The sequence below is a fragment of the Aythya marila genome (assembly GCF_965140915.1).
Source record: "Aythya marila genome assembly, chromosome: 11".
NCBI classification, from domain to species: Eukaryota; Metazoa; Chordata; class Aves; order Anseriformes; family Anatidae; genus Aythya; species Aythya marila.
The window spans coordinates 21,326,752-21,340,246 of record NC_139052.1 but is presented as its reverse complement, the minus strand read 5'-3'; the positions used below and the strand labels follow the sequence as shown (position 1 = coordinate 21,340,246).

General features: G+C 54.6%; 1 protein-coding gene across 2 annotated transcripts in view; it reads right to left on the bottom strand.

Annotated features, from left to right (window-relative positions):
- Window positions 1-12,049, bottom strand: part of FRMD5 (FERM domain containing 5) — a gene marked incomplete at its 5' end in the record, with an annotated part of 77,826 nt that extends 65,777 nt beyond the window's left edge. The window contains one exon of one of the 2 annotated variants that reach the window (XM_082769004.1): window positions 11,922-12,049. In XM_082769004.1, coding sequence (XP_082625130.1) covers window positions 11,922-12,023 — 102 coding nt within the window. The remainder of the gene's footprint in view (window positions 1-11,921) is intronic. The other variant, XM_082769005.1, reaches the window with a different exon arrangement.
- Window positions 12,050-13,495: the final 1,446 nt, after the last annotated feature.

The window sequence follows — 13,495 nt, the reverse complement described above, 5'->3', positions numbered from 1 at the left end:
TTATCTGCCATACCGGTTAATCTGACGGCATTAATTAAAGAAACGCTATTTCAGTGCAACTCACTTGCCTAAATGGTGCTTTAAACCCAAGCAACCCTTTCAAGAAGATTCATGCAAGTGTTTGTGCTCCTCCAGCACTTTGCTCCCCCCGTCGGCACCATCCCCAGCAGCAGCAGGATCACAGCACCTGACCGGCCCCTGCAAAACTCCCTGCAAACGGGGACAATCCTGCACTCATTCTGTGGCTCAGCACCTCCGTGTCCCACATGGATGCAATCGCAGGTGGTACAGAGGAAATAAATAAGGGGCAAAGAGGAGGGACAAGATAACATCCATGGGGGGCTGTGGGCACCATGTCCCCACCAGCAGCGGGGCCGAGGGCATCTCCCGGGCTGTGTCTGCACCCCACCGCCCGCCTTGCCCCGTTCCCATGGCAGCCCCCGGCCCCCAGCAGCACCGCGCCGCTGACTTTTCTCCCTCTCCTTAGAAACCCGTGGAACAAAACCAAGCCAACAATCGGGCAGTGTCTGTGGGGTCAGCGCGCAGTCACAGCCTTCAGGCTGATTTACTGTCTCCCCAGTCCCATGCAGCAGCCAACACAGAAGCCACCGAGGGCTGCTTTTTGTTTTTTTCCCCTTCTTGTGGAAACCGCACAGAGCGCGGGGCAGCAGCAGGCTCCGCTCCCCGGCTGCTCTCGCTGCTCAGCAGGCACCTCTGCCGCCCAGCCCGAGGCCGTGCCTCAGGATGCGCTGCTCCAGGCATGGGAAGAACAGGCACACAACAAAGAGGGAAGGGAAATCGCGTGTTGACAGGACTGTTTAATAGACGAGCCTGTGATTTCAGCTGACACCCAGCACTGGCGGTGGCTCAGCGAGGGAACGCCAGCACCGTGGCACTTGGGGAAGCTCGGGGTCAGGGCACCTGAGTGCTGGGAGGAGCAGCACAATTTCTGGACGTGGGGTGCAACATTCACAGCCACCCTGGGGAACCCAAGTTTAAGTCAAGGAGAGCTCAATGAGCTGTAACAGACAGAAGCCACGGAGGGAAGGACCCTGCCTGGGTCCCCAGGAGCCACATAACCCACCGGAGACACCCTCACAGGGGTCACCAGAGGGCTGCAGAAGACCAGGGCCACCTTCTCGCTCCTCCTTGAGCTGCCACCCCACAGCCAGAGCCTCCCCAGTCGGGCTCCTCCAGCCCCAGCACCGCTGCTCCGGCTGCAAGGGCTCGCTGAGAGCTCGCAGCACATGCGTTAGGCTCCAAGAACACATCTCTGCCTGCTCGCTGCTGGGGGGCGAGTGCAGAGCCAGAGGGATTTGGGAATTCTGTCTTGAGCACGCAAGGTTTAATTGCTTACGCTATCAGTTACTAATGCACTCCTGTGGCAGAGCCCTCGCCTGCTCCCTCTTTGCCCAGCGATGCGGTAACGTGATGCAGTTGTGGTATTGCTGCCATGAGCACTCCTGCAGCAAGGCCCCCGGGGGCAAACCCTGCCCCAGGCCCCAGCTGTCCCCGCGCTGTCACCGATGCCAATGGGGCTGCAACGCCGCTGCCCCCTCTGCAGCCGTCCCACGTGGGGCACCCACTCAGCACAGCGGGGTTTTGCACTTCTGGCTGCAGTTCAGCCCCAGAAGGGGTCATTTTGTCCTCAGAAGCATCACACTCAGCCTGCAGGCACAGAACGTGTTTCTGGTGGTGGCACCTCCCCGGGTTACCAGCACTGGGCTGCTGCCCCCTGGGACCTCGCTGGGGAGCCAGAGGTGCAACCCCCTCACCCGGTGTGACAAATGGTCAGGACACGTCCTGTACTGGGACACACAACGAGCCCCGCTGTGCTGCTCTGCCATCCCCTGCCCCTCTGCCCTGCAAAAGCAGCGCAGGCCTCGTGCACCGAACCGTCCCCGCTGCCCACCACCCCGGCATGGCCAGCACAGAGGCCCAAGCACTGCACCAGGCAGCGCCGGGTCCCCAAGAAAAATTTAAAGCCAAATCAGCTTAAAATGGGTCAGGCATTAAGCTCACTGACATCCTCATAACAGAATGCCACGTGTTAACTAAAAAGCCCTATAGCAGTAGGAACGCTCTCTGCTCGCTGGCACTGGGGTTTCCTAAGGAAAGCCTCCAAGCTCCCTTCTGTGCTCCAGGCCCTGCCGGTTGCATTTTTAATTCCGTGGGATGTGCCCAAGCGGTCAATGGAGATGGTGGAAGGCATCCCATGAGAGCACAGAGAGATCACTGTCACCATTATTTAAGGCGCACTACACTGGGATTAATATTGTATTAGCACCTTATTTATGTCTGTAACAAAACCAGATGCTATGCTGGGGGACACAGCATCCAAATAAAATCACAGCGCTGCTCAGGCGACACGAAAGCTCCAACTTAAGCCTCGGGAAGCAAGGAAATCCAGAAGGAAGGCTGTCAGTCACTGCTAATCCTCTCAAAGTGGCAGCTGCCCCAAGGACCCTCTGTTTCATTCTTAAGCCCCAGATGAAGAAATCTGTCATCTGCAAGCAGGAGTCACAACCAGTGAAAGCCCCAGCAGTGGGCTCAGGGAGCTGCTTCTGAGGTCTGGTGACAGGCTGGGGAATCTCTCCCTTGTAGGTCTCGGGGTTTGGTACCAACCCACAAATAAGAACGGCAAAAAACTGTAAACATGCAAATGATAACGCAGCTGGACAAAGGAAAGGACGGTACTAACAGGGACCTGCAACAGACCAATGGGAAAATCCATTCCGGGTCGGGAGAAGAACCTAAATGTTGAGGAACAGCCCAGGAATGCAATGATTTAGGCAGGAAATCGGTTCTGGAGTTACTTTCTGGGGAAGCTTCAGGGCACCACTGCAAATGGCAGGAGCTGAGCCCACGACAGGGCTCGCTTGGAACAGCCATGCCAGATGGCTCTGGGGCTTGGGGCACGTGGATTTTCAGAGCTGCCCTGATACAGAGGGAGGTGGATGGGCTGGGGAGGGCAGCATAGCACGGGCACTGCCCTGCCTCTGCCCTGCCTGCTCCAGCCCCAGCCCTTGCTGCGCCTTCTGCTGCCATTGCAGCTTCTCTGCTCCATTCCAGCAGCCCCAGGACCTCCCGAATTTCAGGTCCCAGAGACATCCTGTTCTTGTTTCCTTTGGAAATCCATTGTTGTTTGCAAGCCAGAAATATTAGTCAGCAAGCTATATAGTGCAATGTTAATGAGAATTAAATCGATTCATGAGAAGTACCTGCTCAGCATGTTTATTATCTATTTTTCAAACACAACTATATTGGATTCTGGCTTTTTTTTCAGTCCCAATACACTGTCCATTCTATGAGTTAAGTAGATAGATAACGTATAGTTAGTACGCCTATGAACTACCCAATCCATATACTCCTAAAGTCTCTCTCTAGCTCCAGAATAGCTTAATAAATTTCCGTAATTTTTTATTAAAGAAAAATTTCATATAGGCCGCTAGATGGATATTTCCTTTGGGACCACGTCTTATGTGCCAAGCTAAAAGCCAATCTGATTTGAAACAGCCCCGTTATAAACCCTCTGAAAAATAGAAAGCCCTCATCAATATGACAGATATGCCACTATAATTAAAGTCTTTGGTAACAGACATTATGCAGCCAAAATTTTCTATTTCCAGCTGCAGCATTGATCAAATTTTGACATCCAATATTAAGTAGCTGAGCTCTCTATGGACTCAAAAAAACACAATGCCACAAAGCTTTTGTTAATTATCATTTATAAAAGTGCCTCATGTGTCTGGTGAGGCACAGGCACCTGGTGAGCACCGGCCACGTTAGTGTGCTCCTTCCCTCAGCACCCCAAGGCATCCTAAGGTTCCTCCCTGCTCTCAGGGGCCCGGTGATGGAATTCTTTTCTGCCATATATGAGAGATTACAATACGTGCCAACCTTGAATTTCCAATGAGATGCTCAGTCGATGCAGGAACCTGGCTCTCTCAGGGAAGAAAAATGGTCTCAGTGAGAGCACGACCCAGCCGGGCGTGCATGGAGGTGATGCAAAGTAGAAAAGAGCCTCCATGCTGCCACGGTGCCCATATTTAAAGAAAATATGTTAAAATTACAGAGGCCTGTCCTCCCCCTTGTTTACAAGGCAGACTTAGCTCACTCGCCCTTCTGGCAGGGCCCTGGGGAGCTCTCATGTCTTTGGAGAGCATTTTCTGCTCCTTCTCCTCCTCCTGCCCGGGTCAGGCTCCAACACACACCGTTCCCCCCAAAGTGGCACACGGAAACACCGCGCTCCCACCGCCTAACGCTCACCCCACAGCACACGGACAGACTCCTTGCTCTGCTCCGTTGCACACAGAAGAGCAGTTTCCATCTCCGCCAACGTTATTGCCACTCTCCTGGCCAGGACCAAACGGAGCGAGCGGCTCAGTAGAGCAGAGCCCTCTGTTTTGGGGCAGCCACTGGAGGATGCAAAAAGTTGGTCCTTGGGGCAGCAAAAGGTCCTGTGGCTTAAAATACGACTCTGCCTCTAAAGCCTGATTATATAAAAATGGTCCCATCTTGCTCAATAGCACAACTCCTGATGTGTACCTGGAGAGACAGCTGCTGACTTCATTGAGTAAAATAGGATTTTACTGAATTTTATCCTGGCTGCCTCTCTATGGATAACAAGCACAAGGAAGCACAATGGCATCTCGCATTGTGTGTGCATGGAGAATGAACCACATTCCTCACGAAATGTCAGCTGCCGAGTCACTTCTGCAAATGAAGGCAATGGATACCAGTGAAGGTAATTTACACAGACTGTAATTGCCAAAGTGTAATTAAGGGCAAAGCATGGTCTGCATCTTTAAAAACGATGATGCGGGAGGAACAAAGAGCCTCGCTGTTCCCAGGACTACACGAGTTCATTCCACTGGCAGTTACAAAAATCCTATCTCTGCTTAGAAAAAAGAGCAATTCTCCACTGCCAGCTTGAAGCGTGGTTCACAGAACTTCATTCTCCCTTTTCAGAGAAGAATCAGACACTAAAGGCCAGGTATTTTTTGCAGATTCTCAGTTTGGCCTTGCCCATAATTATACAACTAACATGAAAACCTCTGCACCGTGCGCAGGAAAAGTGCCCAGCCGGCCCCAAATCCCACAGGTCGCCTGAGAAAAAGCCACGGCCTGGTGCATCTCACCCAACAAAGATCTGGAAATCTAATCATTGCAAAACCGTGCCTCAGGGCCACAGGACAGGAAGATCAGACAACCTCTGAGCACCCACAAACTGGCACCACTTTGTTCTGCTTCCCAGCCGCTGCTGCTGCCGAATGCAGAAGGCATTTGCTCTTGTCCAGCAATGGAAGCACCGTAATGAATATTCAATATCTGCCTTCAACTGTGAGAACTCCTTGTGCCAACATCCCAAAAAATAAAAAATAAGAGTCAGACCTGTTTTAATAGGAGGCTGCTCATGATGGCAGCAGGTGGAGACACACAGGATTTGATTGTGAAGCTTAAAAGCGCATTTTCATTTAAGGCACTCAGGTAGGCACGTGCCTGCCCGTCTGGGCACGGCTCCTCGGCACTGGTTTCACAGAACGACACCACCTCATGCCAAGGACTGATGAGAAAAGAACCACCTCTCGGATAATGTTTCGTGAGACTTCACTTCAATTTTAATTGTTGGAAGCACAAGCTTTTAAAAGCAGATAAAGCTGTCTCATACCTGCAGCATTTCTGTTTTCTAGAAGTGGCAGCGTTTCACACCAGGTGGCTTGGTGGGGATGGTGGAGCCCAGGCTCCTTGCCCCACCTGTGCAGCAAGATGCCAAGGAGCTCGTGCATCCCCACCTCGCAGCACCACGGCCACTGCCTTCGCGCTCCTCTTCCTCTTCCTCACCTGGGCACACCTCTGGGAAAGTCCCCAGCATGCTGCCCCTGCAGCCGTGGAGTTTCCCCCAAAGCGGGCTGGCAGAAGGTTACCTCCAGAGGAAAACCTGGCCTGCATCCCCCACCAAGAAGAACCCCAAGTTTCTGCACAAAAGCAGACCACATAACCCTAATTTTGATGCCCTTACTCACACGTATGGAGTTTTCTCATTTAAAACAAACCCTACTTCTTTCACCTGTCCTGCTTTGTCCTGGGGCTCTGAGCAAAGAAACCTTTGCTTCAGTCCCATTTCTAACAGCAATTTGCTCTGTAACTGCTCATCCATTCCCATAAGGAATATAATAAAGCCAGACTGCACAAGCTGGGAGCGGTTTGTGCAAGAGCTAGGGCTGGTTATGACATTGCCATACCGAGGTGAAAGCTCCAGTGAATATTCAAAGTACTAATTCCCTTCTGTCCTGAATGAAGCCAGCTTTTGCCTTTCCCCTTTGTGCTCATGCAGGCAATAGGCAGAGCTCTGCCGCCATGAAGAGACACAAGCAGAGGTCTTCTGGGACGATGAAGGCACCATGCAGATTTTGGTAGTCACAAAAAAGTCACAAAGAGCCACATCAGCTGTAACGCCGCTGAGAGCACAAGGGGGAAATCCTCAAGAGGTGTCTGAGGTGAAAACAAATTTGGGTGCTTTTCCTGAGTTCTGACCTTCCTAAGAAGCTATGAAGAAAAACAACCAAACCAATAAAAGGGAATCCCACCACAAGAGGGGGTTTGGCCCCTTCCTTTCACACCAGCCCCCAGCCTCAGCAGGACAATCGCAGGTCCACGCACACCCACACGCTGCCAGCCAGGAACGACGTCCCCTTGCCTTGTTTGCCATGCAAGAGCCTCGGTCTCTGCAGATACTTGCTGTGGATTCAGCAGCCTTGCAGGCAACTCCAGATCATCAATATGAAATTGCTTTCATACCGCTGTGATAATTTGCTCTGGAAAATTTTCAAAGAAAAGAATTTGACCTGAAACCCTCTTATTCGCAGAAACAACTCCAAAGCTTTTTGTAACTCAACAATCATGTTGGTTTTTTTTGACCATGACCAAATGGCTGATGACAGCACAGTTCAGTTATTTCTATAACAGCACCAACTTTTGACCTTTGCATTAACAAGGTATTTTCCGTTCTTGACAGAATTGGTAGCAAAGAAAACACGGCACTTCTTCTCAAGTGGCAAATCCCCGCTCGTTCCCCAGCCTTCCTCAGTAAGGAGCTGTCATTCGTAGGCAGTGACAGCAGTGCCACGCTTCCTCTGCTGTTTCAAAACTACAAAGCGATGGTTTCAGAGCTTCTTCTCTCAATACCCCTGGTCTGGCACAGGGCGATGGAGGCACGTGGGGGTCTCCGTGAGAGGAGGCGGCTCTGCCTGAGCACAGCCACAGACGTCAGCCCCGTCCGCGCGATCGCTTTGAGCTCCTGAAGAGTGAGTCAAAAATTAAAAATAAGTGGGCTGTTCAAGGCACTTTCAGTATTCCCCAGACAACTCAAAAGCAGCCTCCTACTGCGTATTACCTAATTTTTACATGACAGAAGCAGAAAATTTCTTCTTTCATGATGCTGTAGGTACATATTTTTCTACAGTGGTATCACCTTGTGTGTACATATAGATATATTTGTCTTCAGGATCTTATATGGGAAAAGTGATAACCAAAGCAATTCTTTTTGGAAAAGTGGCTCCTGCAAAGGGGATAGCTGGCAGTTTCACAGCAGGTAACGTTGTAGAACAAGTATGAAAAGTTAACAGAAAACAGACATTTCAGCTGGTGAAGAAATAGCAGCACTAGAAATATTTTCAACAGGTCTCCATAACAACTTCTGTTTCTGCCTCCCATTAAAATGGGAGCAAATATGTCACTAGTTTTCCAGCGGACGTTTAGTGGATGTTTTCATCAGTTGCCTTTTGTATCCTTTGTATTTAAAATTGGAATGAATTTTAAAAGAAAAAGGAGATGAAACCCAAGAAACCCTCAGTTTTGACTGTTACTTTGCCTCCAAACTTGTGCATTTCAGGCGGCTCTCCTTTTTTCGGAGCCCACGAGCCATATGTATTTAAATGTTTGAGCAGGGAACGAAGGATGCTGCACAGACAGCGTGCCGTTCTGCAGAGATTTATCTGAGCGAGATTGGTAGGTTTGTCACAAAAACATTTCCAATGTTATAAATAAAAACATGACTTCTGATGGAGTCAACAGCAAACTGGCAAAAGCAACCTGGCGCTGTGGCTGCCACCCCCGCCGGCACCCATGGGCTAGGAGGGGTGCAATCCTGCATCCTCTGCGGCCCAGGAGACTTCACCAGAGACTTCTTGTGGGCCAGGATTTCTCCTCGCCCATCACCACTGCCCTTGTGGTGCTCTGAGGCCTTTCCCCAGCCCTGAGACCGTGCAGTGCTCAGGGAGCACCACTGCCTCCCCTGGCTCCACGCACAGCACCAGCTCTGGTACCACAGCCAGGCCTCGGGATGAAGAGGGGCAAATATCTCCATGCACGAGAAGAAAGGCACCAGAAGCTGACACAAGCATCTCACCATGAAGCCTCGTGGCTTCCACAGCTCTCAGCAGCAGGAGGAAACCTCAGACACCGAACGCATCACCTGCTTCGGGCTTCTGACAAGAGGTCCCGCTGCGCACGCAGTGCCCTGCTAACCTATTTCCCAGCAAAGGCAATTGGAAACTATGGGAAGATAAAAAGATAATGAACAAATAACCTTCACAGTAGCTAGCGCTGCAAAAAGTTGAGGCTTCTCTCGTGTTGACTGCCTGTTATTAACGACCCTGTCATGTCTTCTAATGAACTTTGTGCTTCATGTGGAAAACATGGGTTTTGTCCAAGCACATGACCAAGTGCTCTTTTTCATTTATTTCCAGTCTTACATAAGAAATTTGTTGCGTTTTGAATCCAGGAAACCTCACTTTTTATCTATTTTCTCACTTCCCCACGTTCTCATAGTACGAGTAAGTTTTGAAACAAAATGCCAGGGTCTTTTCACGAAAATACTTGATGCATCAAGCAATGGCAAATCGTTAATTACTTCAAGACCTTTATGCCACGACTGACACCACAGCGAAGAATTTAAAACATTTCCTCAGACAAGCAGCTCAGTCACACAGAAGCCGCAGCACAAGAGCATTTCTTGCTGTCTTCAATGCACGCTTTATTCCGATTGTTGTCAGCCCGCTCTGGCGAGGCGCGCGTTGTTTGCGCCCGGAGCCGTGGGACGCAGCAGGGCGAGCGCACGGTAACTCCCATGCTGGACCAGAGCATGCTGCTGTGCTGAGCCAACAGCCACCAGCAAGGGCTGCCCACCTCCGCCAGCCCCAGGACAGGGAGCGGGGACACCCCAGGAGCCCACCGTGAGCAGCAACAGCTCCAGGCCGAGGGGCAGCACTGATGGCCACCACGGCATTCCCACCTCTGGCGAGCCCCACGTCGCAGATCATCAGCTCCACTGCTTCTAAAGCACCTCAGGGGCGTGTAATATTACCAAATTACAAGATTCTCTGAGTCCAGACAGGACAATGTCTTCGTCTTCTTTCAGACAGCTGCTGGGAGCCCCAGGTCCCACGAGTGGAACAGCACAGCCCAGGCCACATCCTCCTGCTCCCCAAAGGGACAAACTACTAGAATATACAGAAAAAAATGCACGTATATAATTATATTTATGGAGGTCCAGACCCACTGCAAACACCCTCTGCCTCAGACAGCCGTGTACCAACAGCACAGCTGCCAAGCCGACCCCGAGCGGGATGGATGTGGGAAGCGCTTTCGAGGCTCCTCCACCTGCTCAGTTGGGTGTTTGGGAGTGAAAATTAGGACAAAAGAGATGAAGGACTCGTCCAAGCTCAGATGATGAACTGCTTGTTTAACAAGGGAATATTACCAAAGTAAACTTTGGATAATCAAATAAAAAAGGCTTTATTTAGAAAGAGAATATTCAAAGTTATGATCCAGCAGCACAGAAACCCTATTCACACGCCTTTTGTCAAGCACAGCCAGAGGTTAATTCTGTTGACAGGTTTAACCAGCGCTATTATCTGAAACATAAATAAGACCTCTTACAGTCAGATCGGCCTCTGAGTGTTTTTTCTTTCACAGCGATGTGGAAGCCAGACAACACGTCAGGCTGGCCGCGGCTCCGGAGGGCACAGCGCGCACGCACATCCTCGCGCTGCTGGCACCAGCGACACAAACACAGGGGCACAGCCGCACAAACGCACGACACAAACTTCCACCGAGCAGCTTCCCTCCCCAGATGTGCACTGTGATCAACAGCACTGCAGTCAAAAACAATGACTTATGCTTTGGACGATTTCTCCATGTTTAAGTAAAAATAGGAATGTATAAATTAGAAACAACAGGCGTAGAAACAGCCTGGATGAGGAAACACCACGGATCTCAGCAAGACATGAAATATCTGCGCTCGTGAGGGAATGACCTTCAAAACTCATTCACTGTTCCCTGCCTCTCCGTTGACGGTTTTTCTCACATTAGACATTCCACTATGTGTGCTTTAATTTTGCATGGACTATAAATACTTTGCTTATAAGGCAGCATGAAAGCCATAGAAAACAAATATTTAACTATGGTAACCTTGATTGTGAGGGTAACACAGCTTATTCTGTATACCTTAGGTCATCCATACTAAATACGAGGACTCGCTATTTACTATGCTAAACATGAAATAACCCACCGAAATACGTGACCAAGTACTATTTCCTCTTAATAAAATAAATAAAGGCACGCAAAATAAAGACACCTTGTTAAATGAAATTAAGGACAGAAAATCCAGATTTTTCTAAACTGCATTGCCTACATTTTCTCTCCCAAACTACATTTTCCCATTTCATTTGCATCAAAACCAACCTCTTGAGAGACAAACGAGTTGGCTTGTGCAAAACAAGCCGGCTGCCACCCCAGCTGTTTACGGGGTCACACTTCACAATCTAGGAGGGGGAGGTGAGTGAGGAACGAGCGGCTTCAGCGTTCTTCGGCTGCTCTTTGCACAAAACACCATATTTACCCATTTTAGACGATTAAAGCAAACCCGACCGTGCCTCCCATAGCCTGCAGCACTCCTCCCTCACCATCCTTTGCCGTTTCAAGCACGCTTCTGCCCGCAAACTAAGAGATGCTCCCTCCTCCTCGGAGTTGCAGGACAGCGGGGAACTCGGGAGATCCACGACCCGAAGCGGCGGGTGGGAGTTGCCGCTATTTACACCTTGAGTCACCTTTACTCAAAAACTCTGCCCCGAATTTTCCATTGCCTACGGACTGGAGCGGAGCCAGCCGATGCCAGCAGGGAACAGCCGCGAGCGCTCCGGCGCACAGGGCTCCGCCGTGCCAGCCGCCCCCGGCAGGCTCCTCGCCGCCCCTGCCCGAACGGCAGAAGCGCAAAGCGAGGGCGCCGCACCCGGGGCTGCCGCTCCCGCCCCGCGCCGGGTCCCTGCAGCCGGCCGCCCCCTGCCGCAGCCCGGCCCGGCCCGGGGCTCCGCTCGGGAGGCGGAACGGGGCACGGCGGGGCGGGCAGGCACGGCACGGCATGGCACGGCACGGCAGCCGCCCCCGGGCTTCCCTTCGTAGCCAAGTGCTCCCCGCAACACGCCGCCGGCAGCGGGGGGCGAGCAGCGCCTCGCTCCGCGGGGCACAGCCGAGCCCCCCCGAAGCTCCCCCGGCCCCCGAGTGGCCGCGCGGGGCTGCCCCGGGTCCGCGGGGCTCGGGCTCGGCTCCCCCTGCCCCGAGGGGAAGGGGTCAGATGGGATGGGATGGGATGGGATGGGATGGGATGGGATGGGATGCTCCGGCCGCTCCGAGAGCCGCGGGAGCTGGGGAAGGGGGGAGAGGCTGGGGGGGGATCCGCGCGGCTCCGGGGCCGCCGCCGCTCCGCCTTTGTTCGCGGCGGCGGGGCAGGACCGGGCGCCTTTTGTCTGCCGGCTCCGTGCGGCGGCGGCGGGGGCACCGCGCTCGGGGCTGCCCCGGCCCCGCTGCCCCCCGTTGCCCCCGAGCCCGGCCGGGACGCGCCGCCCGGCGGCCGCGCTGACCTGGATGGTGCAGGTGTACTCGCTGTCGTCCAGCAGCCGCACGGTGCAGTTGTACTCGCGGTCCAGGTTCCTGCTGCTGCCACTCATCCACCTGCTCAGCATCTTCCCGGGCGCGCAGCGGGCGCGGAGCGGCGGCGCTGCCGGCGGAGCCTCCGCTCACATCCCCGCAGCCGGCGCGGAGCTGCTCGGTGCTGTGCGGTGCTGTGCGGTGCTGCTCGGTGCTGTGCGGTGCTGTGCGGTGCTGTGCGGTGCTGCTCGGTGCTGTGCGGAGCTGCTCGGTGCTGAGCGGTGCTGCGGGCGCGTCCCCCCGCCCGGTTCGGCTCGGCTCGGCCCGGCCCGGCCGGCCCTGCCTCCGCTGCAGGCGGAGCGGTGCGGGGCGGTGCGGGGCGGTGCGGAGCGGAGCGCGGTGCCCGTGCCCGGGCCGCGGCGCTCGGCGCACGGCGGGCGGGGTGGAGGCCGGCCCGGGGGGGCGCCGGCTGCGGGGGCCAATCTCGGCGCCGCGGCTGTGACGGGCTCCGCCGCAAACCAATGCGGCAGGGGCGGCGCGGATCCACCGCCTCCCCCGGGCAGCCCCGCGCGGGTGGGGGCTCCGCGGGGGCGCAGCGGCACGGGGCGGGGGGGGGCGCCCCGGGGACACCGGGACGGAGGCAGCGCCTGGCCCCGTAGCGGGGGCGGCGAGGCGCCCGGCGGGGCGCTGGGGCTCTGCCGTGTGCCCTGCGGGGGTGGGTAGCCCCGGCTCACCGCCCGCTCCCCCCCGCAAAAAATAAAAAAGCCCCCCACTCTCCCACCGGCCCCGCCGCTTGTGCACAGCGGCCGCCGTCCCGATCCCCGCAGCCCGGGGCACCTCGCCCTGGGCCGGTCGGGGGGGGTGGAGGTAAATGGGGGGCGGCCCCCCCGTCCTGTGGGGAGAGGAGGCTGCGTCCCTGGGGTCGGTGCGTGAATGAGCACGGTCCTGCAGGGCACTGCTCTGCTGCCGGGGGGCGGTTTGGGCGAGGAGGGGGCATTGCACGGGGGGGGGCAGCTGCCGCCCCCAGCAGAGAGACCGGACTGACAGTCCCCGGGGCACACGGTGTTCTCCCGGTGTTGATTCCCTCTGGAAGGAAACTTTTGTATCTGTGGCTGTTGGAAAAAATGGACTCTAAAAGTGATCAGCGCTCACTCGGGTGCAGCTGGTGCTGCTCTGGAGAAGTGAAATTCGTGGTGGCAGCGAGTGGGGCTGGAGCCCCCCAGCATCTCCCCCCATGCGGCCCTCGCTGGCCCCGGCTGGGCATCACTCTCGCACCACGGCCACCCCTGCACAGAGCACGGCTCCCAGCAGAGGGTTCAGCAGCACTCCCACCACCACCTGGCTCTACACGAGCTGACAAATGCCCACCTCAAACAGGCCATGACATGGGGCTGTACTAAGCTGCTGGTTCAGCCCACAGCAGCACAGATCCCATCCAGCTGCACCTCCCTGACTCAGCTCAGCTGTGCCCAGAGCTTCTTCCCCTCCAGCTGTGTTTGCAGGCTGCAGCGCAGCTCCTGGCCCTTCTTCATTCACCCCAGCCTTAAGCTCCAAACATGCAGCTGTC